At 37.9% G+C, this 26,093-nt stretch overlaps 1 protein-coding gene across 2 annotated transcripts in view; it reads right to left on the bottom strand.

Moving 5' to 3' along the window:
• The window catches only part of Edil3 (EGF like repeats and discoidin domains 3), a 530,137-nt gene extending 512,168 nt beyond the window's left edge, over positions 1–17,969 (bottom strand). Inside the window, exon 1 of one of the 2 annotated variants that reach the window (XM_060377743.1) lies at positions 17,275–17,969. In XM_060377743.1, coding sequence (XP_060233726.1) covers positions 17,275–17,341 — 67 coding nt within the window. In that variant the 5' untranslated portion in view covers positions 17,342–17,969. The remainder of the gene's footprint in view (positions 1–17,274) is intronic. The other variant, XM_060377742.1, reaches the window with a different exon arrangement.
• Positions 17,970–26,093: the final 8,124 nt, after the last annotated feature.

The raw sequence follows: 26,093 nt of genomic DNA, 5'->3' as shown, positions 1-26,093 counted from the left end.
AATAAAAGTTTCCAGAAAAGAGAAAGAAATTGTCCCATGTATGGTAAGAGAGATGAATCTCTACATTACATTAAGTTAACTAAATCAGGAACAGAAAAACAACGTCTGAATTACTTCACTCATGTTCATAGTGGAGCACTGATGTCACTAAAGTTGAGAGCAGAGCTGTGGTTAGCAGAGGCTGGGAAGACCAGAGGAGGAGCAAACTGAGAGAAATTTCACCAGTGGGAACCATACAACAGTGAGAAAAGAGAAATTAGTTGTGATATTCTTTTGCTTAGAAGAGAGAGTATAGATTATGATAATATACTTGTAGATTCCAAAAGCAGTAGAAGGAATGATTTTTATATGTATCCTCCAAAAAGCTATTTGAACAGACATATCTATTCTCCCCAATTCACACATTACATAATTCCGAAGTGTTTGGGAGCATGTAATATAGACATAATTACGTATACTTTATCAATCTTGAGAAATAATGATTCGATGTCATTACAGACTTGAATTTCTCAATGGTTGCCACATATACACCAAAGAAAAGGTAACAAAAAAAGAGAGAGAGATTTGGAATGTGACAGTCTTAACATGCATCAAATGCACAACACAGAGATATTTTAAAATGTACTATACCTTATATAAGAAACTATAGACATCTCCAATAACTCAAATACACAACCCAATCTGGCTCACGTTTGGAAAAAGAACTGGAATGGTCGTTTCTACAGAAAATATATTCCAAACGCTAATACTAAAATGGTATTCAATGTCACTAATATTACACAGAATATTAAAATGGGACTATATATTAATATGATGTTATATTGTAATACATATTAAATAATATTAAAGTGAGACTATATGTGTGTGGTGTGTGTTCACCACATATGTATACAAACTACATATGTATATGTATGTATTTTTAGGTGATCGTAAATAATAGGTTTCCCTATGGCTTTATAAACTATCATTAGTATTATTTAGCTTTCTATCTTCTCCTACCATTTGAATTACCTTCCCTGCTCTTTCCCAGCTAAAAACTCTCACTACATTTTTCACTTTTCCTCTTCCTGGCACCTGTGTCTGCTTTACTTCTCTCTAAAGCTCCATTTTAACTCTTCCCAGCATAGTCCCTTTCTATTTTCCTGGCTTCTGCAATTGCCATTTGCCTTTGGTCCAGAATACATATTCAAATCTAAAGATTCTGAGCTAGGATTTAGAAATAAGAAATAACATCACAGTGTTTGTCTTGCTGGGTCTTGGCTATGTCACTCCATATAATATTTTCCACGTGCACTCATTTGCGCCCAATTTTATAACTTCATTTTTCTTTGCAGCTATGGAGAATTCCATTCTGTTTATGTACCAAGTTTCAATTATTTATTAGCAGTTGGTAGGGACTGAAGCTTGTTACTTTTCCTAGCTATTGTGAATAGACTGGCAATGAACATGGCTGAGAGTATCCTTATAGTCAGATAGGAGAGAGCCCTTTGATAGCACAGTGCTGTGAAATGGTGGACCTAATCTTGACATTTGTGAAATTTTCCACACTGATTTCTATAGAAGCTGCACCAGTACTAAATAAGGCTTGCCACTCCACACTCACTTGCATTTTTTTTTTAGTTGTAGATCTTTGTAGTAGCCTCCATCTGTAAGAACATGATGCTTTTTTAATTAAAGCTGAAGCTAAAGTTATCTGTGAGTACTTAGAAAACAAGAAATATGTTACCTACAATGCTTTAGCCAAAAAGCAGTAGTAGGCACTTGTGGAGAGTTATGTTCTCTCTAGCCATGGTTATTTGTCTAGGTTTGCAGTCCCAAGCATTAATTTAATCTTCATGATTGGGCCTTAAGTACATAAGAAGGTTGTTGATTACCCTTAAAATAAAAGTATCACTATTTCTCACTTGGGGATATCTTGCCGGGCAGGTTACTGTTGTGGTTCATAGGCTTTATGGCTTGGTAGGATTATTGATGTCTTTTATCCTATGCTAGCTTGCATAACACTCGTAGGAGCTACGAAGACAACCTTTACTGGGGAGGCTGGCAAGACAGTACCCACTCCATTCTTCAACTCCTGTGTAGTTCTTCATCAACAGGATCTTACCTTCAGTTCTGGGAGAAAACCAAAGTTATAAGGGCATTAGCAGTCACTTATATTGTCCTTTGAGGATCTTTTAAATAAACAACTGGAAGAAAGGATTTCCTTTCTTAGCACTGGTATTTTTAGGTAGTCTATGGTTTCCATGGAGAGAATTATCATTAAGTGCACATAGCCACAATCAGTACATTTACAAAATGATCTGTAAACTTAACACTGAGGAAACATGGTGGGGCAAAAAGACAGAAAGATTGTAAGAAAGACTTGCTGTGAAACACTGTCTTCTAGAAACGACAGGGGTGCTACACATTTATAACATCAACAGTACTCTGCCTACCAAGACCAACTTAATAGCCACATTTCACACCAGTAGTTAGGGAAAGTTTCATCAGTCAATGGCTGATGGCAGAAGAAAAATATCAATGTTTTCCAAGGATGAAGACCCTAATAATATTTCTAATTTTCAGTATATATGAAATCATAAATTTGACAGGGAATAGTGACACATGGAAGTTGTAGAACACAGTGTGTGGAAATGATGTAAATAGAGCACTTATTTACAAAGTTCACAAAAATAAAAAATACATGCAATGGAATACTATCGCAACATTAAGATAATTACTATAATAACTCAAAAGAACAATTTACATAAAGAATGTGAGAAAATTGGAACACACGTTTACTGTCAGTGGATAAAGAAAATTCTGAAACTCTTTGTAAACCTGTAAATTAATTCCTCCAAACTAAAATAATAATATTAAGGCAGAATGCAATATTTCCACTTTGAGTATCCACTGAAATCAGAAGCATTTAACAATAACTAATAGGTGAAGTAACTTAAGTGTTCTGAAAAGAATGAATGGATAAGAATATAAATATATAATACATTATATATATAAATTTATTAAATGTATGTAAATATATAAATATTTAAAATATATAAATAAAATAAGAATATATGTGTTTGTATATATTTATTTTAGAAAAATATACAAAGCTTTCCAGAAAGAAATTTCCTTATACAATTTTAAGCTCAGTATAAAAATCACACAATTATAGAAGTCACAGTATATATATATATATATATATATATATATATATATATACTTTTTTTTTTCAGAAACAGGAAGATTTCAACATTAGAAGTAGAAGGAAGGTTGCCTAAAGGAGTAGACAGCACTGTGCAGTGACATCCAGATTGCCATCACAGACAGCTAACAGAGCTGTTTCCAGTGTTCTTAGATCCTGGGCTGACACACCTTCCAGGTGTTATCTTTTGTTTTCTGCCAGGAACTTTAGGGTTCAGCAGGTGCAAGAGTATCATGGGAGAAGGAAAAGAAGTGACAGACACAGGAAAGTTATTGCTGATGGAAAATGAGGGATTTATTGTCAGGGCACTACAACTAGCACATTAAAGGGCTACCTGAAGCCTTCAACTGAGGATTTAAAATGCCCCTAAGTTTTGATTTTGTTGTATATACATTTATCAAGCCTTAACTGTGTAATTACAATTGAAGTCTCCCGCTTTTATATACAATCATAACTGATTTGTTCAGTTGGATAATGAATGAGCATACATCTTCATTTGAAAAATGCTCATAATTAGAAACAGAAAAAGTAGATCATGTATGAATAAATTTAGGCAATATTAACTGAATGTTTACTGCTAAAACACTGTAATTAGGGATATACCTGCTTTAAGTATATAAAAGTACTTATTCTGCTTTCTTCAAGCTTACAGAATACAGGACAAAATATGCTAAAATATAATAAAATATGTTAAGTAAATTTAAAAGTGATTAGGTAATACTTTTAAGGTATAGAATATATTAAAGTATTGGTAGAGATTGAGGCATTTTTATGTGTATGTTTGTGTAAGTATGTGTGTGTGTGTGTGTGTGTGTATGTATGTATATAGGTATGTGTTATCTGGATTAGAGCATAGATACGTTAGGGAAGAAAATTTATTAGCAATTCTCTGTGACTGCAAAATTTCAATTAAATAATATTCTTTAAAATAATTGTGAGAACATTGAGGACAGGAAGAAATCATTATAGAAACAGATAAAATTATATGCAAATAGAGATGAGTAATGGTTTTAAGATAATAATGAAAGATCTCAAAGAAGAAATATGAGATTAAAAATTAACAGTAGGAATCTGTATACTGTGTGATTATCTACATGCATGATAAAAAATCAATAAAGAGCATGGTGATGACATCTGTTAGAAATAATGGTCAGTAGTCTAATTTTTATAAAAGAATAGCACACATCACAAAAGACTAAAAGATACACAAAACATAAAAGTAAAACTATTAAGTAAAATTATAGCGAAGTCAAGTATGTAAGCTACAATTATGAAAAAGGGGCTCATGTCTTGCCATGGTATCCTCTAGAATGAGGTCATCTTCCAGAAATCAAGTAAACAAAAAGCACACAGTTCACTAAAAATTAACTGCTAGTTTCAATTTTTTAAAAAATGAAGAATAGTGTGTACTGCAGTGCTTGACATAAGCATAAAACTGAAATGTTCTGCTGAAAGTGGAAAGCTTTGGTATAAATATGCAGGCTAATGGGATGGATTCCAAGTGAAACAACTAAGATGATGAGAGCAATTATTTAGGAGGACCCAGTAAAGGAAATAAAATATGTCCAGCTCCAGCATTTTAGAGAACAAAGAAGAAACATTGCAGTTTACAAACATATAAATTTGAAGATAAAGAAATCTTCTTGTGCAACATTAGACAGATTCTTTAAAAGGGTGGAAATGATGATCATTGTTAGACAAATGATCTAAAAATGACCCTGGATTAGGGCCACCAATCAGATAAGACATTCCCTGTAACCACTAAATGCTGACCTCAAAATACAGAGAAGTCCATCTTAGCAGCTTGAAAGTGGGTCAGAGAACAACTGCAGAACTCTCCCTATGCCCCCAGCAGAGCACTAAATTTAGAGGAGATACTTGTGTGGAATTGAAGCGTTTCTTTAAACTATGTCACAGTGAAATCATTCCTGGATGGAAATCTATCAGGCATATTTGATGCTGTTAACCTGCCTTGCTCTCAGTGTGTGTGTGTGTCTTTCCAAGTATATGATCCTTTAGATTCCTGCAAGGTTTTCAAAAGCTGTTTTCTATAAACACATAAAACCTCTCTACACTATTTTGAGGGTAATATGGTAAGTCTGTACGCTAAGGACTGCACGAGGAGAAATGTCTACACCAGGCTAATAATCAACTCCACTTGAAGTTACTATTACCTTTCCATCCTCTCCACTGCCTAACACTTCTTCTCATGAAAACTTTTATGTTTGAAGAACTGGCATTGCCCTGTTTATCAGTGTCATTTCCAGAATACTCTGCTTCCTTCCTTGCTAAAAACCAATGAGTTGAAACTTCACGTCATTCCTCTTTCCTCTCCACTACATCTACTTAAAGTTTTTTCTGATGTCTAGCACACCCCTTCATTCTTTCATTTTCCCTCTTCTTTCCACCTTTCCACCATTCCGTACCACACATTTATTTTGGCTTTAATTCCCTCAGAGGTAACTTTTCCAATATTTGACCTTTTACTGTCTTGGCTACTTTTTCCCCCATTTTGTCTTTAATCTGTCCTCTAGTTAATCACATGGCTATATTCCAAAATTTATTATTGGCAAAATTATGTTCATATTATATTTCCTACAATGCCTCTGTATGCTTAATCATTTCTTACTTTTCTGCTTCATTTCTCTCCAGAGCCCAGTTCCACTTTAACCCAATTCTGACTTCTAGAATATGAATTTTACAGTCTCTTGAAAATACCTGCATTCTGCCCAAAGTTTGACTATGAGTCTCAGTATCTCCTTTGATATCGTGGTGAGTAGAGCCCTTCAGAGGTCCCCTGTGGAAGGCTCCTGTCCTATTTCTTATCTTCTCCTACTTCCAATGTTGAGACAGGAATTCCCAAGGAGACCAACAGAGACAAAAAAAAAAAAAGAAAAGAAAAAAACCTGGGCCCAGTGGGTCTCGCAGAGACCAATACTCCAACCAAGGACCATGCACGGAAAGGCATAGACACCCCCACCTCCAACCCCGCTCAGAGGAAGCCCATAGGCTGCTCAGTTTCCAAGTAAGGGGATCAAGGGCTGTCTATGATATGAACTCAGTGGCAAGCTCTTTGTTCACCTCCCTCTGGGGGATGCAGCCTTGCCAGGCCACAGCGGAAGATAATGCAGCCAGCTGATGAGACCTGATAGGCTAGGGTCAGAAAGAAGGGAAGAAGAACCTCCCCTCTCATGGTGGTAGGGAAAGGGCATAGGGGGAGAAGAGCGAGAGTGGGTGGGACGAGGAGGAGACTAGGGAGGTAGCTGCAGTTGGGATACAAAGTGAATATATTGTAATAAAGAACAAGAAAAGAAAATACCTAAGCACCAATTAGCAACAGATAAGAACAGAACTTCGGGAATGGTTTTATTTATAGGATTAATGATCAAGTAATCTGACAAGTAAATCAATGGAGAAATTCGTAAACAGTGTGTTTTTTCCTTGAGATGACTAAATACAAAGAAGAGGTACAGAAAGGATGCCAATGGGGTGTAAAGTCCTGCAGTGATCACAAGTGGAAGTACAGGAAGTAGAATGGGGAAGGCAGAAAGTGAGAGAGGAAGGCCTGAGAAATTTAAAGTGCCTATAACTTAGTGACTTCATTTATGAACAATTCTACTGACTGGACCTTGCAAGATATGATCTAAAACGTGGAGGTGACAACCATTGGTGCTAGAAATTGAAACATGTCATCAGATTCAATAACACTCTCTAAAAGGAAAAAAGATGACAGTGACAATAAGATGTTAAGAGCTACTGCAAGCACTTAGGGATAATTTTGGAAAACGAACATCAGCCAACCTCTTCTCATCTCCTCATTCTAAGACCTGAAGACGATACAGAACTCAAAACTGCCTGGAGCACTCTTGTGTGGCAGCTGTAAGAAGCTGAAGTCAATGCAATATTTTCAAATTCATACTCTTTCTGGTCTGTGAAATCCAGAACATTGGAGATTTAGAATTTCAAGTGTTCTTTTGTTAAATGAGATTAAAAGAATTTTCTCCATTCCTGTCTTCTAAGGCAGAGGTGAGTATTGAATATGAATTTTAACTAACATTTCAATATTAATAATATATAATAAATTAAATATATAATAAGGCACAGCAAGGTCTACTTAAACTCAAATTCTGTACAGTGACAGAGAAAAAAAATTAGAAGATACTCTATACATTAGACAGTAGGACTTTCATTAGTTTTAAAGATTGTCAAGTTAATCTAGGTTGAAAATGCTTAGAACATATTTGGGTAAATAATAACTCAATTAAACTAGATGAAAAATTTTGACTGGTGTGGTGCTAAGACATTTGGTGCCTGTTTGTCATACTTTTTATAATGCCAGGGAATGAATGCATAGCCTGGGCAACCTGCTGATCTCCCTAAGGCTTTTGTTGTTTTGTTATTGTTGTTAACAAACAAATAAAATAAATTGTGTTTAGGTGTTGTCCACAGACACCAGAAGAGAGTGTTGATCTCTGGAACTGGAGTTACAGATTATATGAGCCTCCATAGGGGTACAGAAAGTCAATTTTAAGTCTTCTGGGAGGCGTCCAGTGCTCCTAACTACTGACCATCTTTCCAACCTTAGTTTACTTGAACTTACATTGTGTAGCCCAATGTAAGTTCAAGTCCTCGACTCTGTGACCCTGCTGCCTCCTCCTCAATGTATGGGTTACTGGCATGGGCCATGCATTCAGCTTACAGTTTTATTTTGTTTTGTTGTTGTTTTTCAAGACAATTTTTCTCCGTGTAGCCCTGCCATCTTAGAACTTGCTTGGTAGAATAGTCTGGCCCCAACCTCAGAGATTTGCCTGCCTCAGCCTCCGAAGTGCTGGGATTAAAGGTGTGCACCACCATGCCAGGCTAGTTTATTTTCTTAATAGCTTATATAGAAATAAATTAAACAAGGCTGCTACGTACTCAGGTATGTTACATACATATTTATGGCAAGTTAAATACTTTTGTTAAAGTGGCAAAAATTAAAAAAAAAACCTGCGTTCACTTTAATATCATGTTGGACTATTTTATGAAATTGAAATTGCCACAGAAATCATATTTCTATACATTATGTTCAATAGCTCTTGAATCATGTAGATGAGTGGCAAAATTCTAGAAGACAGTCATAAAATTTATGCGAGATAAAATTGAATGAGATTTGACCAAATTCTGTTTTAAGCCACTACCCAAGTGTTTCTTTTCTCTCTGCCATTCAAAGCATCATAACTAGCAGCATCCACTAAAAAACACATTATTAACTCTTTCTGGCTAAAGAGCATTCTTGTTATTTCTACACGTGGGAGGAGTTTTACTTTTCTACTTCAGTTTATTAACATTTATTTTAAAGTTTAAAATTAGTTAATACTTTAAATAAATTTCCAAAGTAAAAATTCATCTTCTAAAATAATTAAATGTTGACTTGAGACTGGGTAGAATATATGTGCTTTTACAAATAATAATATATAAAAGATTTCTCAGTGATACATAGTATATAGCTTATTATCACCAGCATCATTCTGCAGTTAAGAGGATAAGGTGTAGATTTGATCTAGATTACTTTTGAAATTTTTAAAATAAGCTATGTTATAAAAAATACAAGTAAATAAAAACATCAAAAATCCAACTTAATCTGACCCACATTCCACAAAACTTAAAGAACATATATTAATTCTAATTGCCATCAAAATGGAAGCTTCTCAAAGAAATCTTATACTTAAAATAACAAGTGTCTTTTCTTCACTGACCCACCACCAAATCAAAATATCGATGACAGAATTGAAAGTAGAACAGTAGCTTCATGTCTTTTTAAATAACTTGTGTCCGTAATCAGCATTCACTCCTTCTTCACGCTCTTATCTGTTGATTTTTTTTCCTTTCTTTAAGCTATAAGACACGTTATAACTTAGTCACTGTGTGGTCATGGCAGTTATCTTTATATCTGTTTTATTATTCATTTGATGAAAATAGAAGCACCTGCATGGTAGAGTTATGAGAATCAGTACTGGTATCTATGACAGTGCAGTGTGCAGAATGCATCTGCTACGCTTATTTACACTATTTCACAAATTTCTCTGAGTAAATGACTCTTGCTAACTTGTCTGTAATGACGCTTATACAGTCATGGTGGCTGTCTTCCTAAACAAAGAAGAAAAATAACAAATAAGACTATGAAAATGTTCAGATACAAAAAACATCAAAATGTTTCCTCTAATAAAGAAATTTGTTGTTGGTAATCACATTTCGTTTCATTGGAGATGGGTAACAAACATAAAAAGCCGTTGGAATTCTGTCAGTTACTTAATGGTATATATTATCATTGCTTGCTCTGCTAGAATGGTTCAGAGGCACTTTCCTAGTAGGTTCTTTCTAAAACACAGAAATGGTTATACAAATAAACCAAGTAACATAAGCTTTTAACGTTTTTGTAACTGCCTTTGACAGTTCATTTGTATGTATATCCTTACACATATATTTGTGCATATATGTATGTATGCATATGAAGACACTGCTGTTTAAGATGTGCACATATGAGGCTGGAGACATAGATGGCTTGGCAGGCAAGAGATCTCGCTTCTCCTGCAGAGGATCCTAGAACCCATGAGGTGGCTCACAATCTTCTGTAACACAGGCCAAGGGAATCTAACACCTTTATAGCTTCTGTGAGCACAGAATACACACATAGTTCACTTACACACATGCAAGAGAAATATACACACACATAGCATAAAACATATAAATTTAAAGTAATAATAATGAAAGACAAATGTGCACCTACTTTCTAAAATTCATTGAGGTAAAAATAGAATCAGTGTGAAATGATTTGGAATATAAATTTTAAAGCATCTAAATGCTGAGTTGGCATAAAACATTCTAAGAAAGTTGGTGTTTACAGTATTTAGGTAAGCTATAGAAATAATGTATATTTATAAAATATATATGCAATTCATACAGGAGAAATAATGCTATTAAAATTAGAGCAAGTGTGTTGGGAAAGATTATCACATATGTGTAACTGACAGACATACTCACACTGCAGAAATAATAATTTATTACAAAAGGAATTGATTCATTTATTTGAAAAAAATATTCTCCAATCCAGTATTTCTGCTTGCCTGTTCTGGATTTTCTTGCTCACATGTCAGGAGCCCATTTTACTACAGCTGACCTCCTAATCCCCAGTCGGAGCAAAATCTAAACAGTCGTTGTGAGCTCAGTCCAGAAAGGAACTTAACGGATTATTTTTCATTCTAAAAATAAAGCACTTTGTCAAATGCGACGCAGAAACCTTAAGGACTGCAGAGTAGCCTAACCTCATTTAAAGATTGCCTTCAACCTAAGCGTGTCATTGTGTAACCAGAGATTAAACCGTGGCCGTCCTACTTGTGAATAAGTAAGTGATCAATCGTCTTGATACAGATCTGTTTTAGGAAAGAAAACAGTAAAGGAAAGTCAGTCTTTCAGTGCTGTGAGAGTCTCATTCCAAAGCACTTTAGTGTGTAAGAGCCTTCTCAGATATCCTTGAGCTTAAATCCTCTCTGTTCACTGATGCACAGGAAATCTGGTGGCCAAACACCGTCACTATCACTGCATTAACAAATATTTAAACTGAAAGCAGCAGTATATTGTCTTGTATGTAGCCCAGAATTTACAGACCAACTTATTTCCTGTAAAACTAAACCGTTTTGCATTATCTTCAGTTGATTTTTCTAGGGAAAACTGTACAAAACATTTTCTATGGCAAAATGAAAAAAATAAAATTGCCAAACAAATACATTTCTCAGATTTTTTAACTCCTCCACAATAAAGCAGATTTCTAAGCCTAAACATGATGAGCAAAATATGTAATTATAAGTATATACAAATATTTTATTGTTTTTGTAGCGCCAAATGGTGAACATAGTGCAGTTAGGTTTTACCTAGATGCGTGGCCAATACTTGCATCAATTAGTATAATAAGCTGTCACAGGTCAATGTCTTTAAGCTATGCAATTCACACACCATTTCACTGAATTTTCCTGGTTGTTTATTTATTTATTTAGATTGTGAAGTATTAGAGTTTTACATCTACTTCAGTGCTTTCTTATTTAGCAGCTGACGTATTTTGTCTCTCCAATTGAGCCTGACCTATCACTTCACATTTTTCAATTTCTGCTTGTAGTTTGAAAGGCATTTTAAAGTATAATATATAATATGAATTCTAAATGTGAATTCTTTGTTAGGTGATCAGTGATTTCTCTTTCTTTCCTCTGTGCTCCCTATGCTTCTTTATGTGTTACATAGGTGAACATTTGAAGCAAATCACTCTACGCTGATAGGTGCACACATGTAACCCAGTCGATAGTTTCAGGCAAGGCATTGTGGCTAAGGAGAGCAGTAAAACCAGTGAGCTATTCTTCAGTTCAGATCCTAACTGCTTTTTACTGTTTTAAATCTCGGGGAGTGGGAAAAAGGGCATTGTGTTCTCGTTTTCTACTTCTCTCACTCTAAGAAGAAAAATGAGAAATTCACGATGTTTTGTAAATTTGCGGTTGCTTAATAATGATGACAGAATGTCAGATTGATTTTATCCTGGTTGCTGTTTCCTAGTTACTACCCACCAAAGGAGTGGGAGGCAAAAGAAAAAAGAAATGGAAGAAACAGAATGAAGATTTCTTTTTTAATTTTGAGAAACATTAATATAAAAGGATTGACACTGAAAATAGGCCGTTTGGTATGTCAATGACCTGTAATAACTTGAGATAACTCATAGCAAGAATATAATGGTGAATCTGTAACTCAGATTTCAGGGTTGTATTAATAAAAAGGGGACAACTTTTTACTAAAGTTCAGTTATAAATAATTTCAATAACAGTAACAGATATTGCTATATAATAGGTATATTATGTATATGGTATACAGTTATATAGGTATATTATGCTATATAATAGGTATAATATATATTAAATATATATATGTATATATGCCTGAAATGAATAGAACAAAGATTAATCTAGGAAGCATTTACTCCATTTTGGCCATATGATTTATATTAGTTAAAAACTCATAAGATCTATGAAAAGTAGTACTATAGAAAAAAAAATAGGTACTCATGACTTTCCACACAACAGATGTGTATAGAGATATAGCTGAATGTGTAAATACATGTAAATTAGTATAAGAGAATGAATAACTGCTTAGAGGAGCTGTAGAGAAGAAATTTATATGCTGGAAATGACAGCAATAATTGTTTGATCACAACTACATCCTCATTCTATGTCTACTTTCTTGGAAGGCACTAACAAATACCTTGAAAAAGTAATGGATTCCCCAAAGTTTGTGATTCTTATTTACGGCACTTGGGTTTGGATGTTAAAAATCTGCATTTAAAGCTATCAGCCCTGATAATGTACAGCTTCTGTTTTCGGGGACTGATGAGAACTATCACTAGTTTCATAGACAGTAGAATGTATTTTATGCAGATTTGCAGACTAGCATTTCTTTCTTTTAAATTATTTAATTATTATAATTTATTCACTTTGTATCCCCACTGTAGCTCCCTCCATCTTCTCCTCCTAGTCCCACCCAACCTCCCTCATCCCCTCCCCATGCCCTTTCCCTAGACCACAAATAGGGAGGACCTCCTCCTCTTCTATCTGACCTTAGTCTATCACGTTTCATCAGTGCTGGCTGCATTTTCATGTGTGTGGCCTGGGCAAAGCTACACCCCCCAGGGGGAGGTAAACAAAGAGCCTTCCACTGAGTTCATGACACAGATAGCCCCTGTTCCCCTTACTAGGGAACCCACTTGGAGACTGAGCAGCCTATGAGCTTCTTCTGAGCAGGGGGTTTTGATCCTTTCCATGCATGGTCCTTGGTTGGAGTATCCGAAGCTCTGGACCCAGGTATTTTGGCTCTGTTTTTCTCCTTGTGGAGTTCCTGCCAGACTAGGAGTTCTTATTTACCTCTGGCTTCTCTCAAAGCTTTTCATAATATCTCCATTGATTATTCTGACACCTGCTGGTGAGGGCACAGTGGATTCCAGTCTTTTTCCTTCAACAACTCTGAAACCAATTAAGTAGTGATTTACAGCATCCATAGTAACCATGTAAAACATTTTAATAATTACTCTACATCAGCACTCATTTGATTTTGTTCATAAATGCATTTACTTTCATTAGAAAAGCTATCACTTTGATTCTGCAGGCTGTGAAAATGCGCATGACAAGAAAAATATGTTGGGTAACTTCCTAAAATCACAGTAAGAACTCAAAAGTAATAATAGCATGACTGCCTATGTAGTTTTTCATAAATGCACCAAAATTTAAATATTTAGCTAATAAAGAGAGAGAATAGATGAGCATGATAGGATTTTTACTACAAATTGCATACTTCCAATTTTTCACATTTTTTATTCTTCTTTTATTTTATTTTTTTTCATTTTGGTTTTTTAGATTTTAATGTGACTACATACTTTCCCCTTTTTCCTTTCCACCCTCCAAATCTTCCCATACTACCTCCTACTCACAATTAGCTTCTGGCTTGACCGAGCTCAGAAGCCTTTACAAATTGTTTTGTTTTGTTATATTTTGGAAAAGGTAAGGTAAAACTGCTAGATCATAAATCATCCTCAAAGCTATCACACCTTCAGGTGTGTTCAGTAACCAATAACAGCACCAATCTCTTAGGCTTCAGAAAACACCAAAGGCTTAAAAAATGTGCACACGTGATTACATATACAGGCCATGGTATTGTTAGCATCTATTTAAAACTATGAGACATCTCATGAATGAGTTATCCAGTTAACATATAGTAATGCTATCAGAATGCCTAGTAAGGAAAGTTAAGAGTTTGGAGTCGTTTAGACACTAAACCCTTGAAGTATGTTTTGTAACCGTGTTGAGTATCATTCTCTTTCATCACAGCCATGTATATTTTATTCCTGTGCATTGCTGGATTTGTATGGTTACTAAGAAATCATAACCTAGAGAGAAGGGTCAGTTTTACTAAAATGATCACTAAATATACTAAATGCTAAGGTGATATGGACATTCAGCTTAAAAGATTTAATGAAAACACAAGCCTTTTAACTTAAAGCACAATCTGTTTCATTTCACTTCCCCATTTTTATTGTAAATATTTCCCACAAATCATATAAATTTCTAGGCAAAATACATTTCAGTTGTGAGGAAACATTTGAAAAGGAATGGCAACTTTTCAGCACCATAGGAAATGCTCTGTTGTATCATACCATTGCCTGGCACAGCGCAGGCTTTGCATTGGTTTCACACTCTCGTAGCAGGCTACTTTATGTCCACTTAACTACTCCCTTCGATATAATATTTTTAAATTAATTTAAAATGTTTCACCTTGAATCTGATATTAGCACTTATTTCTTAAACCATAAAGTTAATGGTCATGCAAATTAGGTAATGAAGGCACAAAAGTGCAATAGTAAGATCCCCCTAGAAACCTGTTATTTCAGCTTAAACTTCACTATGTAATGACTGAAGTGTAGTGTAATCTGGAGTGGGATTCTTCAGGTATTAATTTTTTCTCATGTAGAATTAACTAAGATCACCATTGATTAGAAGATGAGAATGCAAATGCCAATGATTCATGGCATTTATAGCACATCTAGACATGTTTTAGATAGTGCCATTTGCTTAAAGACTCCAGGCACAAACTGCAAGCACAGGAGCAGATTGCATAAGATGTCACATGTTTGCTGCAACCGTATGCATGTTATTGGATTTTTAAAGCAATAATCAATAATGAATAATTTAGGAGTTAATAAAATATTCAATCTAACTGATCCATTGGTTTAATTTTAAAATAAAGACGACCAATAAAAGGAGTTACCTATCATTATCAAATGCCAAGCGTGAGTGCCTGTAAATTGGAATCCGCACAAAGGGAAAACATTAATTCCTCTAAGACATTCGATAAATTATTGATATACAATGGGGGAGGGTAAGAAAGAAGCAGAGTAAAATTCCTTGTTAACATTAGCTTCAGTAAGTTTTCCCAAAGTTTAATTCTTTGAACTCTCAGAAAAGCTCAGCTCTGCTTCCTTCAGATGTCCAGGAGAAGAAAATTAGAGATGAGCAAGTTTAAAGGAAAAAGCTAATGCAAGAGGATCTTTTCTTTCCCAGAGCCTCTCTACCTCCGCCCACAGGGAGGCTTATGAAGAATGAGTCTGCTGAAGAACGGAAAGAACAGGCTTCCTGAGCTTTGTCTAGAGGACGCACACGTAGGAAAGCCCAGGCAACACCTCCGTGTCTCCTGAACTGGAGGCGTCAGCTGTGCTCTTGGCGTGGGCAGCTTCAAGAGCGCAGGACAGCTGCAATCTGTCGCGCCCAGCCGCCAGCAACTAAAAGCCTCTGGCAAGTACCTCATCAGGTACTCTAGCCTTCGTCACCTCGGATAAGGGTCGGATAGTAGCGGAGGTACCCTGTGGACATACTTGGAGTGTGCCAGTGTGTGTGTGTGTGTGTGTGTGTGTGTGTGTGTGTTCCACACAGGGGTGGGAACAGAAGCGGGGATAGAAGGATGAGAGGGAAGTGCCTGCAGTTCTTACAGTTCCCTGCTAAGGAATCAAAGTGCAGAAGGCATCCAGACATGAAATAAAAGAAAAGCGAAATACCAGCTTTGGGAGCCCTTTCTTTTCCTTACCATTGGAGACAGGCAACCTACTCCGGAATCACTTCCGAATGCTAACCTTCACAGGAGTGGCTGCCTCAGCCAGGTAATTACCAGAGCAGTTTTAGAAAACAGAAGCAAGACCGAGCCCGCACCCATGCCTGCACCTCCGGGGGTGGGGGTGGGGGGGGACAGCCACATCGTCACATTCTGGGGACCTGAGACGACCTGAACTAGCCACAATCTCAAATCCGGAAGAGATGGCATCTAGCCGCCAAACAGGTTTCTGGAGCACAGACCCCGAAGAGCCCACCCTGTAAAGCGCATAGGTGGTGCATGTGTGTAGCGTAGAGTGCGCACACAATGTCTAGGGGAATCTCAAATGGATTCGAGTGAACGCAATTTTTATTCCACATACTTCTAGAGCCTTTGAAAGCCTTGTAGCTCATGCAGCTCTCCACTTCAGGCTGTCTGTATAGGATTCTATGACTTGTGAGCTCCCAGAGAGGCCGCCTGTGTCCCTAAATGCAGAAAGAGCACAGCCACCCAGTTATCTTGGAACCCCTTCTCCCACCTCTAAGGGCCCCGGCTCCAATTAAGTACGTGCTGATATACAGAGGAATGTTCTGATCAGGTTTTGTACTGATAAAGCCTGATCTCTCTCGGGAGACCCGAAAGTCACCTAAACAACTCAGCAGGAGACTCACTGAAGTCTGTGTTTTATTTTTCATGTTGTTTTGTTTTGTTTGCTCGTTTCCTATTAACACGCAAGCCATGAAAGGCACGGGTGGATCAGCCCGACAACTTTTTAGCTCGTGGGGCAGGGGCGCATGAAGGCTGGTTCGCACCTCACAGCTATTACCAAGAGTTATGTTCTTGCCCAGAGGGAGTGCACAGCAACGCTCAGGCCCCCTGGGGGTTCGAAGCGATGGGAGTGTTTGAGTTGTTGTAATTGAAGTCACGCGCCCAGGAGAAGGGTGACTTAGACCTCTCCATCTCAGCACAAACTCTGAACACCGGGTGCATCTCGGCAGACCCCTTAGCCCCCGCCCTGCGCCAGAGCACTGCGTCCAGCTCGCTGCCTTGCAGTTATCCAGGCTGTTCAGCACCAACTAGGTGACGGCTCCACACACTTAGCTCTGCCAGGCAGCCCAATCCCCTGTCATCATCGGCCAGCAATATTCACATTTGCTAGCCAGGGGTCGCGCAGAGAATTGGCCAAGGGAGCCCAGGAAGAACAACTCCCTCACACCCCTCAACCTTGATTTCTAGATCATACCCTTCCACAGCTCAGCCTGGGGCACTCCACTCGGACTTTGCTAGCACTTTCTCAGGGGTGCCAGGGCGCAACGCCTCCTGCGTGGTGCTCCTCACTCCGGGCACGCACCGAAGACCCACTGTGGCCCTTTGACCCGCGTCCCCAAAGGTGCTCCCAGCCTGTCCCTCATCCAGCAACCCATGCCCAGCCACCTCACCTTTGCCGAACTGGGGCACACCGAGGCTGAGTCCAGCCAAAAGCCAGGCTGCTACCAAGCGCTTCATGATTTCTTCTCTCGGACGTGACCCCGAGAGAGTCCGGGGTCGAAGCGGAGGGCACTGTAGGCGAGGGGGCCCTGCAGGACAGCAGTAGACCCCGCCCTGTCAGAGATTGAAGAGGATGTCTTCCTCCCGCAGAGCTTCCTCAAACAAATTCTTGGGAAGGTGATAAAGAGTGACGGCCCGAGAGAAAGGGTGGCCCCTTTCCCTGCTTCGCCTGCTCTGGGGTGAGTGGAGGAGGGTCGCTGGAGAGCGGCTGGGGCTCAGCCGGCGCTGCGGGTGGGTCCTGGCCGAGGCGCAGCGGGCTGAGCGCGGGCTCCCTGGGTTCCGGGCTCCCCGACTTCCGAGCGCTCACTGCCACCGCAGGCGAAGCGGCCAGCACTCTAGCTCAAACTGCTGCCGCGGCGGCTTGCAGGGCTTCTGACTTGGAGAACAATGAAGCGTGAGCTGGAGGGGAGCGAGCCTGAAGCCAAGAGCGCACTGTGTACAAACAGTGGCGGCGCGCGCGTGAGGCTGAGCCTTGCAGGCTGGCTTTGGGCTCCCCCAGCGCCCGCCCCCAGCCCTCCCTCTTCTTTTCTTCCTATTGCCTCCTCCAGTCTCTCTTTCTCCTTCCCTTCCTCCCTCCCTCTCCCTCAGCCTCTCTTCCTCCCTCCTCTCCCTTTTTCTCTTTTTTCCTCCCCGCTCTACAGCCCCCCTCCCCACTAGCCCAGACTTAGAAGGTGGCTCCTTCTGCTGGAATAGAAAGGGAGACAGCCTGCAGCCACACCCTGGTACCTGCGTCTATCTGCTAAGTTCCTATATAGCTTGAACCTTCTCCACATACGGTAGAAACTCTAGGGTTAGGGGAATATGATTGTTGTATGAAAGTGTTGATCCCAGGGTTGGTTTTATAGTCGAATAAGCAAAGGCGTCCCCTGACCTACAGCACTGCCATGGAAAGAAGTTAAGAGATTTCAGAGTGGCTCAAGCTTGGTGAGACACAACACTGCTAAAAAGAGTGTTCGGATTTCTCAGGAGTCACGATTTACTCAGGAGCCAGACTCTAAACAGCCAACACAGGCTGAGGCTCTGTTGTTCTGTTCACCAATCAGTTCGCTCCGGGCTGAAGAGGAAGGTTGTGGGCTCATCTGCTCCCAGTGGGAAAAGGGCAAAAGCAAGTAGGAGGCTTGTAAGCAGGACATCTGTTTCACATGAACTAGAGAGAGAGAGGAGGTTGGGGACATTGTAGAAAAACAGAGGAAAGAGCAGATTCTTGAAACATCACCCAGGTGGATCAAATTTCGCTTCTCCCCACCAAAACTAAAATAAATGGGCTTATTTTGCGCTGAAAGTGATTGAACCAAAAATACAGCCTCTGGTTTACAATTGTGCTTTCTCCTTTGTTTTTCAGTTAGAATTATTGCTTACTGAAGATTCAGTTCCTTCAGCACCAAGTACCAAAATGAAGCAGGATTCTCTGCCCTCCCCCACCCCCATTAGGAAGGGAGATAGACGGACATAAATACATGAATAGAGAAACAGAAGAAAGCAGCCAGTCTACAGGATTAGAGGCCGAAAGGCAACAACCAAGACTCCATTTTCTTCCCCAAGTTCTTGGAACCCCAACTTCTACCATCTTTCTGAATGTTTGTAGTGGAAATCAAGGGTGGGAAGGACATGTAAAAAATATTAAATATAAAAACAAATCAAAGGTAGGAAGGAAAAATGTGTATTATGGACAAAACATCAACCCCCGAAACAACATTTCTCATGTTGAGTCAAATGGTAACAGTACAGTTTAAGAAGTTGTCTTGCCAAGGGAAAGTATATTCACTTATTTGCTGTGTTATTTTGTGCTTAAACCCATCCCTGATGACACAGGAGAGTATTATTGTTCAGAGTGCTGAGTTCCTTCTAATCAATCACAACGCTGCTTCCTTGTACATCGCTATAATTTAACTCTGAAAGTGACAGGCTGACACGCACATGCTATGACTCGTGTTTTACAAAGGACTTCTCTAACTCGTAAAAAGACAAGTCACCTTTATGATATTCTTCCTAGAGGATTTATGAAAATCCTAAATTGTGGAACCCAAACTTGCTCTGTATGAAGACATAGCCAATGGGAGACCAATGGAATAAAACCTGTGTTTGCTTTATTTAGGTGCTATTTCCACTTTACTAATAAAAAGTAATATTTAGAAGCATGTCAAGATATTAACAAGTTTTGGCAAAATGTCAGCTATTAAACATTTTTCTTTAAGAATTGGGGGAGTTATTTTAATACTTAAGTAGGCATAAAGCCACATCAAAATGCATAGTCTGTGGCCAAACAAGTGGAGTGATGACTATGAAGGTCCCTCTTTATTAAGCATTGTACCCCCTTCAAAAGGTGTTGCCTATTTAATATCTGGGCGCCCTTATGTCTTATTTTCCGTGAGAAGGTGATATATAGTCTTAAACAGAGCTGTGCTTGCAGGGTCAGCACTTCTTTCTTGCAGCTTATTAATAATGACCATCTACAAATAAGCCTTTCATTTTGATGATTTCAAGTGCTTGCCTTCAGTTACATTTGCAGGGTTCATTTCACTAATAGCACACTTATACATATACATGTATCTAGGCTGTCTACATACATACATATATATGTGTATATATGTATCCCTTTCACAGGTGGAATATAGAAAACATCTGAAAGGCAAAGAAAGAAGAGTAAAAGGACAAAATGCTCTTATGAAAATTTTCCTGAACATAAAGTACTAAGAGACCTTTACTAATCACATATGATCCAGCCTATGGTTTTACTGCTTCTCTAAATCTGTGCCTAAAATACTAAAAATGATCTATACATCACATGAAAATAGCATTTCCCAAATTGTTTTCTACAGCCATTCTTATCCTTAGGATAGGTTTCTGGGGAAAGAAAATAAAAAATGTTGCATGGACAAATTATTTGGGAAACACCGTATGTTAATGAAGCTCCTTATATATCCTTGAAGAATATTCGTATATTAAATTCTCTAAAGGTCCTGGTTAAGAAGGTTTACAAAAAATGGTTCACTAAGACTTTTGCAAACTTTCATTGTTGTTTCTATAGACATTATAACAAGCTTTTCTTACTATACCTGTTCATATATTGTAGGTTTAACACTACAAGGAAAGTAACATTGCCTTAAAACAAAGCAAAAATAAGTAGGATGAAAACAATCAAAAGAGAAAATGCAGAAAGATTATTGATTTGTGCTAGTAACTGAATATTTTTTCCTGGTATGAATTCAGTGATTAATCTCAGTTGTCAACTTGAGATCTAGAATCACCAACAAGGAATTGGTGCTCCGGGCATGAATGTGACAAATCATTTTGATTATACTAAAGTGGGAGGACTTTCTTACTGAGTGATATCACAACCTAAGCTGGGATCCTTGACTCTGGAGAAAAGGAGAACATGAACTGAAGTATCTGTTGCATTATGCTTCTTGCTGTGGATACAATGTGCCCAGTTGTCTCAAGCTTATGGTGCTATGATCCCAGAGTCACGATAGACACTTTGAGCAGTAAACAGAAATAAACTGTTTCCACTCTGAGCCACTTTTGCCAAGGTATTATATCACAACAGTGGGAAAGGAAACTGATGCATACAGCTGCTTCCTCAAAGTGGAGTCAATGCTATGATAAACCTTACTCACCTCACAGTTCTTAGGCTCTTGAAACTCTTTTTGTCTTCAATGAGAATCATTTGTTACTTTGAGCTAGAAAGGTTGTAGCTTTTTGCGGAACAGCTTAATGAGCCATTCTGGAGGAAGATTGAAAGACAAGAATGCTAAGAAAACAGTAGGCAATGGAGTCCAAGGCACAAGGCTTCATAAGGAAATACAGATTTTGTCAGGAACTATTCTCATGACCACTTGTATAATATTTTTCATAACAATCAAGTGTCCTGAGACATTCACTAAAGTTGTACGGACTTCAATAAAGAATAGCGTTTGGGCAGGGTAAGTGCTAAATGAGAAGTAAATTTTTGTGAGAGAGAGGCAACGAAGGGGAAACTATTTGGCTACACTGTGACAACTGGAAAAGGTCCCAGAAGGCAAAGTTGTACCCTTTACAGCAGTGGTTCTCAACCTTGCTAATGCTGCAACCCTTTAAACAGTTCCTCCTGTTGTGGTGATCCCCAACCATAAAATTATTTACAGTATTATGCTGTAATCGTAATTGTGCTACTGTTATGAATTGTGATGTGATATGCCAATGGCCCTGCCTTAGGTGACCTCTGTGAATGAGTCTTTTGATTCCACTGGGGCTTGTGACCCATAGGTTGAGATACTCTGCAGGAAGGTTAAGTCTAAGTTGCAACAGAGACTCCAAAGATATTGGAAACTGCAGATCCATTTAAAACGTTATGAGGAAAGTTTCACACATAGAGTCAAGCTAACTCAAGGCGGTGGTGTGTGGTGCAGACAAGAGAGGTGAAGACGCATATAGTTGACTATGCATTTATAGCCTATAAACGATATATAATCATGATCTGAGAAGCTGAACTTACTTTGGATTTTGGCATTACTTTGGTTCAATTCTTCTCTGCTGTGCTCATATTAATCCACTTTAGAATGGGATAGTTTTTTCCATGCCAGGGTAGGTTTGAAATATGTGACTTTTTTATTTTATAGGATCTCACGCTTCAGATATTGCCTTGTGTCTCAGATTACGCATGTATTTTAGGCTTTTAAACTGTTGGAATTGATAAAAATATGGGAATTTGTGAAGTTGAATTATATTTTGATTTATATGATAAACATGAGAAGTTGGGGACAAGAGATGATAGGTTATGATTCAAATTGGTATAAACTGAACACAGAATAGAATTACGATAAAATGGTTTTATCCAACGTGATAAAATCTAAAATTGTCTATGTTCATGCCTATGGAATTACCTTGATTACACGGAAGGGGGAAGACATGCCCGCTGTCAGTATCACCATTTAGCCAAGGTGGACTCTGAACTCTTTGAAGAGAAGAAAGTGAGCTGAGCATAAGCATGGCTTGTCTCTGTAACATAACTAGGTGTCTTTGCACTGTGATGTCTCTGCCGTAACTGACGATAATCTCAGAGAGTATCAAAACAGATATTTTCTCCATTTAATTGCTTCCATCAGGGTATTTTACCAAAGCAACAGGAAAAGAAACTAAGACACTGATGAATTCATTTTTAATTTTTTCCTTATTATTATTATTTATTATAGTTTATTCACTTTATAACCGAGCTGTAGACCCTCCCTCATCTCCTGGTGCCAGCCTCTCTCCCTCTTTCCCTCTATGTCCCTCCCCTAGTCCACTGACAGGGGAGGAGGACAATGATGAATTCTTAAGGCAGAGTCTTTGGTAAAAATTTGTTTGTGAATGAAATTAGTGTATCTATAAAAGAGATATTCTGTTTCTGTCTCTTCTTCTTCTTCTTCTTTTTCTTCTTCTTCTTCTTCTTTTCTTCTTCTTCTTCTTCTAATCTTTGTCTCTGTCTGTTTTCTGCACTCTCTTGTCCTCTATTTCTCTTCACTGACACTAGGATATAGTGAATAGACGGTCATTTGTGAGCTAGGAAACACAATGTCACTGTTAAATCTCCTAGCATCTATAGACATTTGCTTAATCTGCTTAAACTGAGCACAGTTTTTTTAAAGAATTTAATTTTAAATTCTTATTTTATGTGTATTTGTATTGACTGCTTGTATATCCATGACATGCAAGCAGTGCCTGCAGAGACCAGAAGAGGGCATCAAAATGCCTGAACAACTGTGATGGATCATTTAGGTACTGGAAATTGAAGCAATGTAATCAGCAAGATTTGTAAATGCCTAAACTACTAAACCATTTTGCCAGCCTCTGAGCACATTGTTTTTTGTTTTGTTTTTTTTTTTTTTATTTTTTTTTTTTTAGGACTTATTGTTATTGTGTAAAAGTTTGGATTTTGGAACATATCTGTATTCAGGTCATACCTTCTTTTGTTTTTTATTTATTTTGGTTTATTTACCTTATATAGATGAGTGCTCTATCTGCATACCTGAAAAGGGCATCAGATCCCAGTATAGATGTTCGTGAGCCACCATGTGTTTTCTAGGATTTGAACTCAGGACTTCTGGAAGAGCAGACAATGCTCTTAACTGCTGAGCCATCTCTCCAGGCCTGAATCAGAGCATATCTGAATTTTCTTTATCTAAATTATAACTCATTTACAACACATAAAGTCAATTAACTGCTAGGCCTCAGTATCCCCATGCATAAAGTGGAGTTAGTGACAAAACAAAACTTGTAGGTGTTAGGGTGCTGTGTGGTTTATCGAAGGGCCCAGCTCGGTAATTGTCACACAGTGATGGTGACGACAAGGTGGTAAATAAGCATAAAAACAATAATCAAATAACAAATTTCAGAATGACTTCTTGGTAATGTGTTATTATCTCTATCCCTTAGTTTTCATTTTTATTAAATTATCTGGAAGCTTGGAGCTCAGCTTTCAACTTAACAGATAAATAAAACTAAACCTAAATGTGGTATTTTATTTTATTATTCCGTCATTCTAAAATGTCATTAAGTAAGTTATATAGAGAAAAAATCTTAGAATACTTAATAGAATACTTAATCAAATTATACACAAGATGCTTTATTTCTGCTTAATACTGAGGATCAAACCTGACAGCCTTGGTTATTCAGGCTAGTGTCATACCACTGAGATGCATTACCAGCTAGGGTTAGAAGTATTATAAATTCAGCCAAGAGCAAGTGGATTTCTGACCTTAAAACCGAGCTGTAAGCTTATAAACACACGTGGTTTCACTGCCAAGTTCGTGGTAATATGTTTTGTGGCAACAGCAGGTCACTATTATTCTCATCTTTTCAGTGAGAAGAAGTAAGTCATAGAACAAAATTAATCGAGTATATCTTAACATTTGTCAGCGCCAGAGCTAACGCTTGACTCTGAGCACTCTCAATCCAGATCTTTCCCTGCTTCTGGCAGCAGTGTGGCAGAGTTTGCTGCAGGCCAAGCTGGAGTGCGTTTTTACATATAGACTGCTTTTGTAAGTCATAACTCTGTAAAAAAACAAACAAACGAACAAACAAACAAAAAAACTAAAGCCACCAAACTCCTAGAAGATACATGAGTGTGCCTGTTTAGCATTGAGAAACTGAGGTACTGAACTTTTCAGTGACTCATCCAAACTGGCAGTGGAGGACTGGCCCTGTAGGCAGGCAGGTCTTGAACCATATTTGGAATTCAAAAATTACTTTCAGACTATTGTGTTAAAGTCCTGGTTTATAAAATTGTCCTGACTATTTTATTTCTTCATATTTCAATTTAAATAGCTATAATTGTGGGTGGGGCGATATAAAGTTTTCTCAGATCTTCTTGATTTGTTCTTTTAGGATACATAGGACTTGAATTTAAAGTTCCAAGCACTTGCTTTAATCTTTAAGTATTTTCCTAACTTGTAACATTTTTTTTCCTGCTACCCTACGATCAAAGTTATTTGTTCTTCCAACTGTCTTCTCATAGTTGCTTCCTGAACAGCCTCCTGCAAATACTACTGATGAAATAGCTCTCTTCCCTTGAGTCTTCCTCAAGGTATCCCCATACCCTGCTGGGTGGTGTTTCCAGGAAATGTGTAAGTTAGCTCAAAACAATACAACTTAGCCTTCAAGATCTAGACCAGAAAGAGAATGTTCTACTTTTTCGGATTCCAGTTTCCAAACAAGCCTAATTTACAGACTTAGGTTTTAACCTCTCTGAAATATTTTTGAAAGTTTGATACACATAACCACTCAGAAGAGGAGTCAGAAAGAATGTAAGAGCCAGAAGAGATGGAAGTCACGAGGAGAACAAGGCTCATATGAATTCACAGAGGCTGAAGCAGCAACCACAGAGCCTAATGGGTCAGCTGTTGGCCTCTTGTCCCTGAGCCCAATGTGGTCTCTGAAGTCACTTTTTGTATAACAGCATTTGTTCAAAAGCACTGACAGTTAGAAAAAGTAAAATCACTCCTGTCAGAATAGAAAGAAAATAAATGTCTATGAATGCTTTAAGGTAGACTAGAGGAGAAAATCTGTGTTTTTGTTTAGTTTTTAGTTTGTCTAACCCAAAAGTGGAAGATGTTTATAAAGATATGTCAGGATTGGAAATCTTAACTTTTTAGATTGTACTGACAGAAAACTGTCACTCAATGTATTCTGAATATAAACAAAAGGAAAAAGTATTTTTGTATAATCCACATCTGCTATAGTCATAACTTATTGAATACATAGTTTTAGGCAGTATAATATGACAGATGAAGTATCATCTTGCAGCACTTTGTCTTATACCAACTATTTATTGGCATTGGTTTTTCTTCTTCTCTTATTGTAGCATTGCTGGAAATTGAGCCAGAGATTTATTTACTTAAAATACACAAGACACAAAAAACAGGTGTTTGACAACAGGTTGTTCTTCATGAAGTGACAGCAAGACCCCATTGCTGAAAACAACACCTATGCAACTCATAGAACATGGAAAGGTCAAGCTGGTACCTATACAGGACTTTAACTCCTATATCCTTATGTACTTTGTAAGGGAAAGTATCTATAAGATACCAAATGATAGACGTATATAAGCCAGCCACGAACCCTTGATCTGCAATGCTGTCCTGCCTGTAAAATATGCTACAGCAATCATGGCACAAAGATTGTGAAAATAAATGACCAATGTTTGATTTGACTTAAGTCTAACTGTACAAAATGGAGCCCATACCCAAAACTT

Source organism: Meriones unguiculatus, chromosome 2, assembly GCF_030254825.1.
Source record: "Meriones unguiculatus strain TT.TT164.6M chromosome 2, Bangor_MerUng_6.1, whole genome shotgun sequence".
Lineage (NCBI taxonomy): Eukaryota > Metazoa > Chordata > Mammalia > Rodentia > Muridae > Meriones > Meriones unguiculatus.
This window is presented reverse-complemented; position numbering and strand designations above follow the sequence as displayed.